Source organism: Hyperoodon ampullatus (assembly GCF_949752795.1).
Source record: "Hyperoodon ampullatus genome assembly, chromosome: 3".
Lineage (NCBI taxonomy): Eukaryota > Metazoa > Chordata > Mammalia > Artiodactyla > Ziphiidae > Hyperoodon > Hyperoodon ampullatus.
Genome location: NC_136916.1, coordinates 55668680 through 55684435, shown reverse-complemented (window position 1 = coordinate 55684435; position 15756 = coordinate 55668680). Strand labels below are relative to the sequence as shown.

The 15756-nt window shown below is 42.7% G+C and overlaps 1 protein-coding gene across 5 annotated transcripts in view; it reads left to right on the top strand.

Annotated features, from left to right (window-relative positions):
• Positions 1 to 15756, top strand: part of INTS14 (integrator complex subunit 14) — a gene marked incomplete at its 5' end in the record, with an annotated part of 30696 nt that extends 14940 nt beyond the window's left edge. For 4 of the 5 annotated variants that reach the window (XM_079699809.1, XM_079699806.1, XM_079699807.1 and 1 more), the window contains 5 exons: positions 11 to 155; positions 1488 to 1621; positions 11133 to 11251; positions 13402 to 13467; positions 15468 to 15756. In XM_079699809.1, the coding sequence (XP_079555935.1) occupies positions 11 to 155; positions 1488 to 1621; positions 11133 to 11251; positions 13402 to 13467; positions 15468 to 15719 (716 nt within the window). In that variant the 3' untranslated portion in view covers positions 15720 to 15756. The remainder of the gene's footprint in view (positions 1 to 10; positions 156 to 1487; positions 1622 to 11132; positions 11252 to 13401; positions 13468 to 15467) is intronic. The other variant, XM_079699808.1, reaches the window with a different exon arrangement.

Genomic DNA, 15756 nt, shown 5'->3' with positions numbered 1-15756 from the left:
CTTTTCATAGAAGGTGATGAGGTGGGTACTGGTATAACTGATGACAACGAAGATGAAAATTCAGCCAATCAGATTGCAGGCAAAATACCCAACTTTTGTGTCCTGCTCCATGGCAGCCTGAAAGTGGAAGGAATGGTGGCGATAGTTCAATTAGGGTAAGAAACTTTTTTACCTTTGGTTGAGTGAAAGGGAGAATCAATTTACAGTGAAGTATTCCCCAGACTTTTCTGAAAGAAAGAATAGAAAGGATCTCGTCACTTTTTTTCTCTTTCTGCCATATCCTTCCCACGTACTATCACCTTCTACACTACTCTTTAAAGCATCCCCTAGAATAAGTACATAGTGAGTCTTTTAATTATATTGCCTTTATATTATATCTTTTCTCAGTTTTCCTCTTTTCCATCCTATCTAGGAAACCTGGGGTCAGTTTAAGTAATGCTACTAACTTGTTATAGGATCTTATGCATTATGCACAGACTCCTCAGCTATAAAATGAGGAGGTAAAATTAAATGAAAAAAGATACTGATAACATTGAACATTTTACCATGTGCCAGGTACTTCTCTAGGCACTTTATATACCTCACTATACAGGAGGTATCAGTATTATCCCCATTCCTTAGATGAGGAAACTGAGGCTTAGAGAGCAACTCATGGTACTTGCTCAAGGTCACACAGCTAGTAAATGAAAGAGCCAGGATCTTATCCATGTATTGTGACTCCATAGCGCATGCTCGTAACCACTCTGCTGTATTCCTTCCCTATGAGGAAAGCCCTTCTAGCTTTCACTTTTTACTGTAGTCTCAAAATCTGCAAAACTCTCTGCTTCCCTTTCTATAATACCTGTTGTCAGAGAAGAAGAGGTCATCTTCTGTCCATCACCTGGGGTTGACTGGTAGAGAAAATTAAGAGGTCAGGAATGCTCAGAGGAAGCATGGCTCTTTTTCTGCTTGAGTTAAAATGAGCTGATCCAGAAAGAAGAATGCAATTCTTATTAGGTATCAGTTTGCTATATTTCTTGGTACTCAGGCTACTTGTACTGTCTCTGAGTAGGAGAATCACCTGGGGCCCTTTGAGAAGTGGGAGCAGAGCTGGGTGATGGCTTTGTGCCCTTTGTTAGAAGGGCTTCTCTCTGTGGTACTGCTGTGAATGATTTGGAGGCGGCTGAAAAGACCTATAGGTCTCAGCCCTTACTCGTCACCACCCCTGCAGCTACTTGCTGCCCTTGTGATTTTTTTTTTCTCTTTTAAGACTGCTTTTGATTTCCATATCTACATAATTGAATAATAATACCTGTCCCCAAGGAATGGTAATATTAGGGGACATCAGTATGCATTTTTAGGTTTAGGATTTGACTTGAGTAAAAGTAATGCACCTAATTTCAAAGCTGAAAACCATGTCTCTCAAGAGAAAAACACAGGCTCGAGTTATTTAACTTGACAGTCCCAGGCTTGATGTTCTTCTGATCTTCCATCTTCTCTCCATCTAGTCCTGAATGGCACGGAATGCTCTACTCCCAAGCTGACAGCAAGAAGAAATCAAACCTCATGATGTCTCTCTTTGAGCCTGGCCCAGAACCTCTCCCATGGCTAGGGAAAATGGCACAGTTGGGTCCTATTTCAGGTATAACCCAGATTAGATTTTATTTATCCTGACTTTGTTTTCTCTCTGCTGTTCGGAATGGCTCTGTCTGTGCAGTCAGAGAGCTGCGTGATTTCCCTTATGAGTGCCCTGTGGTTTCTGACGCTGGATATGTACATGGAGAACCCCAAGAGAGTTTGATGTTTGCACTTTTAACTTTACAGCTCAGGGGAAACAAACATTTAGGTTGCTTCAAGTAAAAATAAATGCTCTAAATGCTTGGAGTGAAAACTATTCTCCATAAACTCTTTTTTCTTTAGTGTACTATTTTCAACCCAGGTACCCCTAGTCATTCATAGATAATTTAATCCCACTCCTTCCTGAAACTATTTTCCTTTAGTTTTCCTAACATTGCATTCACCTAGTACTTATCTTTTTCCTTGGCAACTTTTCTTTCTTGTTATCTTGTCTTCCTCTTGCCTCATGATTCCCAAGGTGTTGTTCTTTGCCTTCTTCTCTTGGGTTATTATTCTCTCTTGGTTATTTCATCAGCTGTTATAGCTTCAGAGTCCCAAAAATCTCTAACTCTGGTGCTGCTTGATCTCTCCCTGAAACTTGCGTATTATATTTCCAGTTCCCCCTTGGACCTCTCCACCTGGATATTCTGTCACAATCCTAAGCTCAGCATGTTTATTGCAGAAACTATTGTCTCTCCCCGCTTCCCCCATGAACTGTTTCTTCTTATGATTTTCCTACTCCCTCTGATTGAGGCCTTTGTACTCCTAGGTACTCAGGCTCCAGCTGTAGTGTCACCCTTGACTTATTTGGGTCCATTTCAATTTTAGGAACATCTGCCATGCAACCTATTCTGTGCCAGGTGTGGGGGCTAAAAGAGTTAGCAGGAGTTAAAGTCTAGCGGAGAGTGGAGTAATAAACATCAGCTGGCACAAGATCAGAGTTGGCCTGAAGGAAGGGATGGTCAGCTGTGCCTAGAGGACTCAGGAAAATCTGCACAGAGAAGAGACACCCTAGCTGAGTTTTGAAGAAAAAGAGGAATTTGCTGAGCTAGTGAAGGCAGAAAGGGCATCCTGCCCAAATGGAGCACAAAGTGTGAGGGAGGGGTGGGAAGGCCAGATGGTAGGTTAGAGACTGGCAGTGGTACAGCAGGGCAGGCCTCATCTGAAATGTGAAGAGCTGAGACTTTATTCTGCAGATGCTGGGAAGCCACTGAAGGGAGTAATATGATCAGATCCTTCTGGCTGTAATGAGAACAGTGGAGATGCCAGTTAGATGACTTTGTATTCTAGGTACTGGTACCCCCTGGAGTTGTGCAGTATGGCTGAAATCCAAGTGAAAGATCATAAATTTTGCATTTAGAAAAAGAACTCTGTGCAGTGTGGATTTGAAAAGGTAAGGGCATCTTGTAGTTAGAAGTCTACTGTGACAGTCCTGGAGTTGTGAAGATGAGAGGCAGAACAGGGGCAGTGGCTGGGGATAGAGATGATGGGATCCATGCAAAAGGTATTTAGGAGGTAGAAACAACAGTATTTAGATATGAGAATAGAGAAAAGAGAAGAGTTGAGAACGATCCCAGGTTTCTGACCGGAGCTATAGGGTGAGAGGTGGTACTATTAATTGAAACAGAACAGAGGAGGAAGAGCAGATTTGGGAAGAACATCTTTTGTGCATGTTAAGTTTATGCCTGTGAGATTTAGGTGGAGGTGCCTATAAACAATTCCTGTGAGAATCTGGAGTTCAGGAGAGGGGGCAGAGTTGAAAATATAATTTTTAGTTATAAGCATATTGCTGATAGTTAAAATGATGATAATGAGGGAGATTGCTTAGGGCAATAGTTCACAAATTTGAGTTTTGGTATACAAAAGTGAAACTGGAGAACTTGTTTAAAAATTCTGTTTCCTGGGACTTCCCTGGTGGTCCAGTGGTAAAGAATCTGCCTTACAATGCAGGGGACGTAGATTTGATCCCTGGTCAGGGAACTAGGATCCCACATGCCACGGGGCACCTGGGCCCGCACACCACAACTACTGAGCTCACGCACCTTAACTAGAGAGCCTGCATGCCACAAACTCCAGAGCCCTCACGCCTTGGAGCCTGTGTGCCATAACTAGAGAAGAGAAAACCTGCACACCACAACTAGAGAGAAGACTGTGTGCCGCAACAAGGGAGCCTGCATGCCTCAATGAAGATCCCACGTGCTGCAGCTAAGACCCGATGCAACCAAAAATAAATAAAATAAAAATAAATAAATATTTAAAAAACAAATTCTGTTTCCTGGGCCCTACCTACAGAGATTCTGACTCATTTGGTCTGGATTCAAGCCAGGAACTTGGAGGTTTTTTTTCTTTTTTTAAATTAATTATTTTATTTATGTATTTATTTTTGGCTGCGCTGGGTCTTCGTTGCTGTGCACAGCCTTTCTCTAGTTGTGGCGAGCAGGCGCTACTCTTCGTTGTGGTGCGCGGGCTTCTCTTGTTGCAGAGCACGGGCTCTAGGCACGCGGGCTTCAGTAGTTGTGGCATCCAGGCTCTAGAGCACAGGCTCAGTAGTTGTGGTGCACAGGCTTAGTTGCTCCGTGGCATGTGGGATCTTCCCTGACCAGGGCTCGAACCCGTGTCCCCTGCATTGGAAGGCAGATTCTTAACCACTGCGCCACCAGCGAAGTCCCTGCAGTTTTAATATTACCCAAGTGATTACAATCCAGGTCAATAACTGCACTTTAAGAAGCCGTAGTCTCAGGAAAGTATATACATTAAGGAAAAAAGAGAGCCAAGGACCAGACTTCTAAAAAGGACCAACTACTAGCGGCAGTGAATTGGTACCAGTAAAGGAAAATGAGAAGAGGCAGATGAAAGAGAAGAAGTAGAAGAAAGGGATGTCACAGATGCCAAGAGAATAAAGGGATTCAAGAAAGAAGTACAGTGTCTCATGAGCACATATGAGACACAACCTACAATGTCTTATACACATGTGCATACATGTCAGTTAAGGTCTGAAGGATGTCTTTTGCCATTGAAGCCTAAAGAAGATTTTGATGGAATATAGGCCCTAGAAGCTAGGCCAAGGGTCAGCAAACTCTTTCAGTAAAGGGCCATATGATAAATACTTCACATTTTACAGGCCATTATGGGTTTTGTCATATCCACTACACTGCCATTGTAGCACCACCATAAACCTTTTAAAAATATTAAAAAAAAAACATTCTTAATTCAAAAACAGGCAGCCAGCCATAGTTTGCCAACTCTTGAGCTAGGATCCAGGGGCTGGGCTTTTAAAGTTCACACAGGAACAGGAGACAAGACAAAGAGCTGAAATCTCTGACCTCTCAGTGAGAGGATGGTAAGAAAAATTCTACCCATTGTTTCTACCTGCTTTTCTACATATAAAGAAACATAAAAGTCTCCTATGAGAAGTTGAAGCCCAAGTCCTGCACCATGTGGATCGACATGACCCATTCCCAAACCAAACAGTGCAAAAACTGGTCCTGAAGCAATGAAATCCATGGTGCATCCTCCAGAAGCTAATATAAATGGCTGTGTAGGAATTCCTCTGCAACCCAGGGCAAAAAAGAGTGCTGCAGAAAAAACAATCCCCACTGGAAATGAGTTCATGATTTGAAAAAAAGTTTTAAAATCATATGAGGATTTTCTCTTCTTTTACGAAAGACCAGGAGGAGGAATAGCACCTTGAGGACTTAATCTGAAAGAGACTGTAGAATGAGTGTTTTAGATGATTAAAGAGTTTTAGAAAGGAGTAGAAACCAAGAGGAAAGAAGAAGACACTATGAATCAAGAGTCATTTGATCTTGGGACTTCCCTGGTGGTGCAGTGGTTAAGAATCAGCCTGCCGATTCAGGGGACACGGGTTCGAGCCCTGGTCCGGGAAGATCCCACATGCTGCGGAGCAACTAAGCCCACACGCCTAGAGCCCATGCTCTGCAACAGGAGAAGCCACTGCAATGAGAAGCCCACGCACCACATGAAGAGTAGCCCCCGCTCGCCACAACTAGAGAAAGCCTGCGCGCAGCAACAAAGACCCAACGCAGCCAAAAATAAAATAAATAAATTTTTTAAAAATCACATTAGAAAAAAAGAGTCATTTGATCTCAACAGATAGGAGATTCTTGGTGGCTTTGTAAGAGTTTCAGCAGAAGATTAGCCAGGAGACAGGTTGAGGAATGAATTAGAGATGAGGAAATGGAAATGCCAAGTTTGACCACAAGAGGACAGAATTAGGACAGTAATTGGAGGAGAACCTGGGTGTGTGTGTGTGTCTGTTGAAAGAGAGATTCTTCACCTCTTTTACCTGTTCTCTCTACAGCATTCCTACATTCATTCTGCCTTTTCATTCTCACGGCTCTTGCCTTGTTCTGGCTTTCTTTACCTTTCACTTAGATCAGAGGTCAGCTAACTAGGGCCTGCAGGTCAAACTAGCCCACCACTTGTTTTGTAAATATAATTTTATTGTGCAGTTTTATTACACAGTCACACTCATGTATTTATATATAATCTATGGCTGCTTTCCTGCTTCAATGGCAGAATTGAGTAGTTACAACAGAGACCGTATAACCCACAAAGCCTAAAATATTGCTGTCTGATCCTTTGCAAAAAAAGCTTGCTCACGCCTAACCTAGACTATTGTGAGAGTTTTCACCACAGCTGCCTGTCCATAATCTAAGGTAGTAACATTCACATTCGTTTCTGATCTGGCTGCCAACCTAGCAATGCTTGGCTGGTTAACACGTTTTCTTTTTTTTTTTTTTTTTTAATTTATTTATTTATTCATTTATTTTTGGCTGCATCGGGTCTTCATTGCTGCGCGGGCTCTCGCCAGTTGCGGAGAGTGGAGGCCACTCTTCGTTGCGGTGCCTGGGCTTCTCATTGCGGTGGCTTCTCTTGTGGAGCACAGGCTCTAGGCGCACGGGCTTCAGTAGTTGTGGCACGTGGGCTCAGTAGTTGTGGCTCGCGGGCTCTAGAGCGCAGGCTCAGTAGTTGTGGCTCACAGTCTTAGTTGCTCCATGGCATGTGGGATCTTCCCAGACCAGGGATCGAACCCGTGTCCCCTTCATTGGCAGGCAGATTCTTAACCACTGCGCCACCGGGGAAGTCCTAACGCGTATTCTTAAGTCAGATGGAACTGCTCTTTACTCAGCCCTGTATTCATGTTGTTTTTTCCTCCCACTATCTGCTCTTCTTTTCTGTGAGGATAATAAGAGCTAACAGCTCTTGAATTTAACTTTGTGCCAGGCACTGTGCTAAACAAAGTGAAATGTATCGTCTCATTTAATTCTCACAACTGTCCTAGGAAATTGGGATTGTCATTATGGTAACAAGTAATAAGCGATAATAAAACCTATCTTAGAGGGTTGTTGGAGAATTTATTGAGGGAATGTGTATTGGCTACCTGACGCAGAGTAGGCACATTTTAATGGTAGATCCTGCTGTTTTGTTTATTTATTTATTTATTTATGGCTGTGTTGGGTCTTCGTTGCAGCGCGTGGGCTTTCTCTAGTTGTGGCGAGCAGGGGCTACTCTTCATTGCAGTGTGTGGGCTTCTCATTGTGGTGGCTTCTCGTTGTGGAGCACGGGCTCTAGGCACGCGGGCTTCAGTAGTTGTGGCACGTGGGCTCAGTAGTTGTGGCTCGTGGGCTCTAGAATGCAGGCTCAGTAGTTGTGGTGCACGGGCTTAGTTGGTCCACCACATATGGGATCTTCCCAGACCAGGGCTCCAAACCGTGTCCCCTGCATTGGCAGGCGGACTCCCAACCACTGCGCTACCAGGGAAACCCTGCTGTTTTAATTATGTTTTTCAGTCAAAGGAAAGCTTGCAAAATAGTACTGTTGATACTTATCCCTTCTCCTAATTCTGTTCCTAGAGACAACCATTTTCAAATTTTAATTGTTTCTTTTGATGTTTACTTACATTTCTAAATAATATAAGTATACAGCTCTTTCTTGACTTTTTTTTCTTTTAAAGGTCATTTTTTGACTTTTTAAGGAAAACTTGTTAGCTCTCTTACCGCTACCATCCCTCCCCACCCATCCACCCAATAATAACATTTTTCCCTTCCTCAATCCTTGCAGTGTGGTTATAGCGTTCTTTTTGGTTAAATCAGTATTCCGTCCTTGCTAAGTGAAGTCAGTATTATTTACTACTAAGCTGTGTGGTGTACCACATCACATTTCCTTTGTTTTGCAGCTCTTTGTGGCCTACTCCAGATACTACTTTTTTTTTTAATTAGACATTTCTTTTTTCTAGCAGGTAAGATAAATGTATTCTAAATGTATTCTAACTTCAATTAAAAGGAAAGCTCTCTTGGAAAGGCACTGATGTTCCTCAGAGGATGCAGGAAAGAGCGCCTGGCTGTAGGGGAGCCAGCAGCAGATGAGCGCAGCCCTCACTCTGGGCTCTCTCGCAGCCTTCTTCTACTTCTCTTTTCTTTTTTCTTGTTTTCCTTTGCTGTTTTCTGTGTACCTATCACTAATTCCTCCCTAAGTAAAATACATCCTTTACGTATTTTTTTGTCAGTTTCTTTCTTTTTTTTGCTTGGAGTCATCTCTCTCCCTCTTGTTTCATGAATGGACTGGTGGTTCTCTAGGCTGGTTGCATAGTTGTCATCCCGCGTCTTCCCTTCATAGCTCTTCCGTGGCTCTCCTGTTTCGTGCATCCTCCTGAGAAAAGGGTACATAGGAAGTGAACATTTGAAATCTTGCATATGTGGAAATGTCTGTATTTCATCCCTTACACTTGATTGATAGTGTGGTTGGATATTGAGTTCTAGGCTGGGAATCATTTTCCTTTAGAGTTTCGAACCATCACTCTGTTGTCTCTTCTGGCTTCCAGTGTTGCTACTGAGAGTCTAGTGCCATGCTGACTGCCAGGGCTTTGACCCTGATCTCTGTTTCCTCTGCACACCTTGAGGCTCTTTTAGTGTCCCTAGCGTTCTAGATTTTCAGAATCATGTACCTAGTTTCTGGTCTCTTCATTCATTGTGGTGGGGACTCAGTGGGCCCTTCCATCTGGGAATTCATGTTCTTCATTCCTGGGAATACAAATATGTCTTTGATTTCTCCTCTGTTTGTATTCTCTGTTCTCCCTCTCTAGAATATATGTTTATGATTTGTGTGTGTGTGTGTGTGTGTGTAATTTGCTTATCATCCCCTACCCATTTTTTTCATTTTTTAAATTTTTTGTTCTACGTTCTGTAAAATATCTTCAACTTTATCTTGCAACTGATTTTTTAAAAATTTCTGCTATCATGTTTATTATTTCTAAGATCTCTTGTTCTTTTTTCATAAATGTCTGCTAAGCCAGTTACCACATATAGGCTCCAAACAATTAGAGACAGTACAAGATAGGCTACAATTAGATGTTGAAATGTTTGGTACTGACACTGAGTGCTATAGGATAAAAGGGACTAGAGGAATCACTGTCTACCAGAAAAATTTGGGACAACTCCATGGAGAAAGTAGGATAGGATCTGGACCTAGAATTTAAGTAACTTTGGAAAGGTGAGGAACAGCAGTGTTGAGTAGGGGAAGTGTTGTCTTCGAAATCAGGCCCAGCTGAGCCCCTGTGAAATCTGAGCCTCAGTTTCCTCATCTTTAATGAGACTAATAATATCTACCCTCTAGGGTTGCTGTGAGGAGAGAAGTTGTATGTGTAAAGTATTTTGCACATAGTTGTAATTTAATAAATTACATTTAATAAATTCTATAAGTTCCTTGAGGCCCAAACAATACCTTCTCTAGCCACAGTTCCTAGCACAGTGCTTGCTGCATAGTGAGGTCTTACTATAGATGATGAATGAGTACATGAGGGAGGGAATAAATAAATGAGGAAAGGAGAGCATTCCAGACAGGGGGATAACAGGAACAGTGGCAGGGAAGTTGGAAATAAGCATGTGGCATGGGAAACGACTGTTGGGATCTTGGCCTGACTAGAAAGGTTTATGTATAGACAAGTATTTGTGGAAATGTCTAGAAAGCTGAGCCACTACTTTTTGGAGCGGGTAGGAGGAGAGGGGACTGACAGAGATAGTATGGGGCCAGTATAAGGCATCTAAGTTAATGACCAGATTGGGGTTAGAGAGCTTCTGGGTCAGTTAGAGAAACTGGGCTAATTCCAGTTTTCAACATGAACATTTGAGCAAGGGATTTAAGCTCCCCAGACTTGTTTGGAAAATGATTCCTTCTTTGTCTACCCCAAAAGATGATAATAAGGATAAAATGAGCCAGTAGATACAAGTATGCTTTGTAAGTTTGTGGCAGAGTTTCAGTGACTTAGGAAATAGGTAGAAAAACAAAAACCCTTGTTTATCCACATGACTATAAAACCAACATGGCTTTAAATCCTTGGAAGCAATAAACTAGTAAGCCATAAGATGAGGTATGTTTCACCAAAAAGGTATTTCTTCCCTTGTGCTTTTTTTTTTTTTTTTTTTGGCTGTGCAGGGTCTTCATTGCTGCACGCGGGCTTTCGTTGCTGTGCAAGACCCCAAGCAGAAGGGCGACTGAGCAGTTCGGCCGCCCCAGCTCGCACCCGCCCACAGACTCAGGGCGGCACCAGAGGCCAACCCTGGGCCTTAAGCCCATCTCTGTCCTGCTTGCTTTTTGTTAATGTTGTTGGTTTTTTTAAGTTGGTTTTCATTTTTCGTTTGTTTGGTCTTATTTTGTAAGAAACTATTTTATATATAGTAGACCCTGTGCGCGACCAGGGGCCACTCTTCGTTGTGGTGTGGGCTTCTCCTTGCCGTGGCTTATCTTGTTGCAGAGCACAGGCTCTAGGTGCATGGGCTTCAGTAGTTGTGGCATGCAGGCTCAGTAGTTGTGGCACACAGGCTTAGTTGCCCTGCAGTATGTGGGATCTTCCCGGACCAGAGCTCAAACCCGTGTCCCCTGCATTGGCGGGCGGATTCTTAACCATTGGACCACTACGGAAGTCCTTTCCCTTGCTCTTTTCCATAATTTGGCTATACGTAATTTTACTTTTAAATTTTCTCAATGCCTAGACCTATGCTGTCTAATCCAGTAGCCACTCACCACAGAGGCTCTTTAAATTTAATTAAATAAAATTCAGTTCCTCTGTTACACTAGCCATGTGTCAGGGGTTCAGTGGTCACATGGGCTATGGCTACCATTCCTCATCACAGAAAGTTCTGTTGGAGAGTGCTGGGCTAGGCTATATAGAATTGCAGTATGTATATATACGTATATTTTTATATATACTTTAGTATTGTTGTATGTACAACAATTTTATCCTCTCTGACCTTAATTTATAAAGCAGATAAGTGAAGCTTGTTTCTTTAAAAACATTAAGCTGTTTTTCACTTGTATGTGTCTCAGTTGATTGTTTAGTGTCCGACATCAGTATTGAGAACAGGTTCCCCAACCTGACTGAAGTTAATGGATTTTCTTAATTAGGGAAGTAACAGGATATAGGAGATTGAATGATTCAAAGAGCTTCTAGCCTAATTGGAAATGTAATTGATTGTGTTTTGCCAGATGTCATTTCAACAATGTCTTTTTCTTTTAAGATGCTAAAGAAAACCCTTATGGTGAGGATGATAATAAGAGCCCATTCCCCCTGCAGCCCAAAAACAAACGCAGTTATGCCCAGAATGTGACCGTGTGGATCAAACCCAGTGGCCTGCAGGTAACATTACCATTCACGTTGCTCTCCACTGGGGACAGGAGGAGGGTTTCTGGCGGGCAGGTGGACATTTGATTTGATTTTCTTTTCCTTCGATACTTAGTAATTCATTTACTTCTAATGTTTGTCATTATTTCCAAAAAGGATTTGAGGTGGCCTACAGTAAAACACGTATATAGCAGGATCATTTTTTACAAAATTTAGAGCAATACGAAACGTAGAGGAAGAGGACAGACAATTGTTTCAGGAAGCCAAGGCAAAATGATAATTGTATTTGAGCAATTTGCCTCTGAGCTTCCTGCTACCAAGGTCAAAAAAACAACATGTTTATATGGTTCTTCTTGTCTGATAAAAGGAAGCGTGTCAGTTCTTCTAGAGAGACACATTTTTCTGGCATTAAATTTTAATGTAAAAGTTTTGACATGGTGAGTCATTGAATAACATTATGGGTGTTATCTTTAAGGATAATTTTGAGAAAGATGTAAAAATCTTCATGTGGTTATTTCTTCCATCTCCACGGGGTAAACCAAAGCATTACCCTGTAATGCCACAGAGACACTTTGATGGGAGGCTAAGATTATCTTGTTATCAAGGTGTGCTGCTTTTAGTCAACATACTCAGTGACTTTCTTGTCCCATTAGTCATTTATACATATTTTTTTTAACTCTTTATTTTATATTGGAGTATAGCTGATTAACAATGTTGTGCTAGTTTCAGGTGCACAGCAAAGGGACTCAGCTGTACATATACATGTATCTGTTCTCCCCCAAACTCCCCTCCCATCCAGGCTGCCACATAACATTGAGCAGAGTTCCCTGTGGCGTACAGTAGGTCCTCGTTCGTTGGCCATTTTAAATATAGCAGTGTTATACCTATTTTTAAAAAACACTTTTTTATCATTTGAGTGCCTTTTGTTTTTTTCCTTTGTTCTTCCAACGAATCCAACCTAAGCCAAATGAGAAGAGGCAGTCAGGCCACCTGACCACAGAAGTAGCTTCTGTTGACAGCATAGTCTCTTCTAGCCCCCTTTTCAGGGAGACTGGACACATCCTTCCGTGGCTAAGGAGCCTCTTCCCTTTGTTGGAAATTCAAGTTCTCCCTCTTTCTTGCCATCACTGACCCCAACACTTCCCTGTCAGAAAGAGAGCTGAATTTTTCTAAAATTATTTTTTAAATTTTGTTTTGATCTGGGTGTATTGTTTCATTATGGTGAGGTGCACATAACAAAATTTACCATTTCAGAGTTACAATTCAGTGGCATTTAGTACAATCACAGTGTTACACAACGCCACTATCTAGTTCCAAAACATTTTCATCACCCCAAAAGGAAATCCTATGCCCACTAAACAAGTCATCCTTCCCCCAGCTCTTGTCAGCCACTAATCTGCTTTCTGTCTATAAGGATTTGCCTGTTCTGGATATTTCATATAAACTGCATCATATTACATGTGGCCTTTTGTGTTTGACTTCTTTCAGTTAGCATAATGTTTTCAACGTTCATTCATGTTGTAGCATGTATCAGTACTTCTTTCCTTTTGATGGCTGAGTAATAGTCCATTGTATAAATAAACCACGTTTGGTTTATCCATTCATTCAGTTGGTGAACTTTTGAATTATTTCCACCTTTTGGCTATTATGAATAATGCTGCTATGAACATTTGCCAAATTTATTTTTTCTTTTGTTGCTCTGCTGTTGTCATGAAAAGAGTTTTATAGTTTTAGCTCTTACATTTAGGCCTCTGACCCATTTTGAGTCCCATTTTTTGTATATGGTATGAAGTAGAGTCCAACTTCATTTTTTTGCGGGTGGCTATCCAGTTATCCAAGCACCATTTGTTAAAGAGACTGTTCTTTCCCCCATTGGATGGTCTTGGTACCCTTGTCAAAAAGCAGCGGCCATAGATGTATGGGTTTACTGGGGGTGTTTTTGTGACAAGTTCATTATTATCACCAAGAGATTTATTATCATCAAGCCTTTTGAAGGAGGGAGATGCTTTACTGATGTTGAACAATGACATTAACTCAGAAGGGATCCTCATCTTGACATTGTAACTCTTTTCTCATTTTCATTTTTTTAATTTAAAGCCATCCTTTTGTATTCTTTCCCTTTTTACCACAGAATTCTAATGTTGAATTCTTTTTACCCTCGATAGACAGATGTACAAAAGATTTTAAGAAATGCAAGGAAACTACCTGAAAAAACACAGACATTCTATAAGGTAAGACTATCAGAATTATAGGGAATGAGGGTGGGCCCTGGGATGTGTGCCAGAAATAAACAGTTCACAGTAGTGTAGGGTAACGTTGAACAGGGACAGGGATTAGAAGTGTATGGTTTGTTTGTGCCTTAGTTTTTTCATCAGTAAAGTCAGTAGAAGTGATAAGTCTGTTGCTGCCCTAAAATCCAGGAATCAGAAGTGTTTAAATGGCCTGGTTCTGTGCAGCAGGTCTCCTCTGTGTTGGTGCTGTTGTGAATGGCTGAGGGAAGGAGCTGAAAGGACCTGTGGGTCACAGCCCTTAAACCTCCTCACTGCTCCCATATGGGTATCCAGTCTGACTCCAGGCAACCAGTGTATGTGACTTCCAGGGATGGTGATTGCTCAGAACATTCTTACTGTACCAGAGGATCTGCTTCCAGGAGTGACTTCTAAAATTGCACATTTATGAATTGCCAAAGGATGGCCCTCCAGAATCATACCTAGCTAATGCAGAACCATTGGTGGAATGAAGTTACAAGGGATGGGGTGGAGTTGAGGGGCATTTAAGGTCACTCCTTGCTTCTCCCCTGTCCTTCTGGTGTTTGGCTGAAATTAAATTAAGTGGCAGTGTGAGGTATGCTGTATTGGCAATTGTGTCCTAGCTTGCGAATCTTAAAATACGGTACACACAGCCAGCTCCAGGGTAGCATCTCTTCCAGAGAACATATGTGCTTTGTCTGGGTGTTATCTTATTACCTTTATGTCTTCTAATTATGTAGCGAGCTAGTGAAATCAAGCAGAGTTCAACCAGAGAGCTGCCCAGCCCACCATGTCCCCCACTAACTGAAGCCCTAGGCCCTTGATGACCACTCCTTGGCTGTAGTCCCTGTCTCCCTGCAGAGCTGTCTATTCAGGGTGGCACACTTGTACTTCGGCCTTCTGCACTTTTCATTTGTAAACAGATGATAGTAGAGAGGTGGTCAGAAAGTCCGTTTCTCTTTTCTGGTTTTATATAACCTACAGGAAAGGGCCTCTACCAGATGGCTGTGTCAGCTCCTCCAGTGGGCGTGGAAGAGGTTATCCTCCTTTTGTGCCACTGACACCCAGAGAGGCTACACAACTTGCCCAGATCACACTGCTAGGCGATAGATGGGGCATTTCGTATTTCTGTGCTTCCATCCACTACTCAACCTTCTGTGGTGATCTTTGGGGTTAGACCTGCTGACTCCTCCAGTGCCTCCTTCAAACATGTTCATCGTCATTCAGTCTAAGACTCCAGCCAGAGAGGCACCAGAGGGTTAAGAGCCCTCTGAGGTTTGGGGCAAGCCTTTTCTGTACCTGAGTAACAGAGGAAAAGTATCCTCCATAGAGTTACGAGTACATGAAATGATGTATGCAAAGCACCCCACCATGTTTGGCCTGAGTGCTCATGCAGGAACGTGGAGAGACCTAGAGGGTATAATGCTAAGTGAGACACCTCAGATCAGGAGGATGTCATCTCTTTGCAAAATCTACAAAGCACCTCACCATGTTTGGCCTAAGTGCTCATGAACTGTGGTGAGGATGACCTGAGTTTCAGTCACCTGTGTCTTCCTTAGCTTTCTGATCACCTGCAGAGGAACCACTTCCCAGTCATGTCATCACACTCTCTTGTTATTGGCATCTCTGTACAAGCATTTGTTCTCATATAAAAACGCTCATTTAAGATTGGGGATCGGGCTTCCCTGGTGGCGCAGTGGTTGAGAGTCCGCCTGCCAATGCAGGGGACACGGGTTCGTGCCCCAGTCCGGGAAGATCCCACATGGCGCGGAGCGGCTGGGCCCGTGAGCCATTGCCGCTGAGCCTGCGCGTCCGGAGCCTGTGCTCCGCAACGGGAGAGGCCACAACAGTGAGAGGCCCGCGTACCGCAACAACAACAAAAAAAAGATAGGGGATCAAGGAGAACTTATACTGAGCTGAGCACTTAGAAAGTATGTGACGAGGAGAACACATTTCAGGAACATTGGTGTCTTTTGTTTTAGGAGCTGAACCGTTTACGAAAGGCTGCCTTGGCCTTTGGTTTCCTGGACCTGCTCAAAGGGGTGGCTGACATGCTAGAAAGGGAGTGCACGCTGCTGCCTGACACAGCTCACCCCGATGCTGCGTTCCAGCTGACTCACGCCGCCCAGCAACTCAAGCTGGCCAGTACTGGCACCTCTGAGTATGCCGGGTATGACCACAACATCACACCTTTGCAGACAGACTTCTCTGGGAGCAGTGCTGAAAGAATGTGAAGCTGACTTTATTCTTTTTTCAAGTGAAAATAATTTA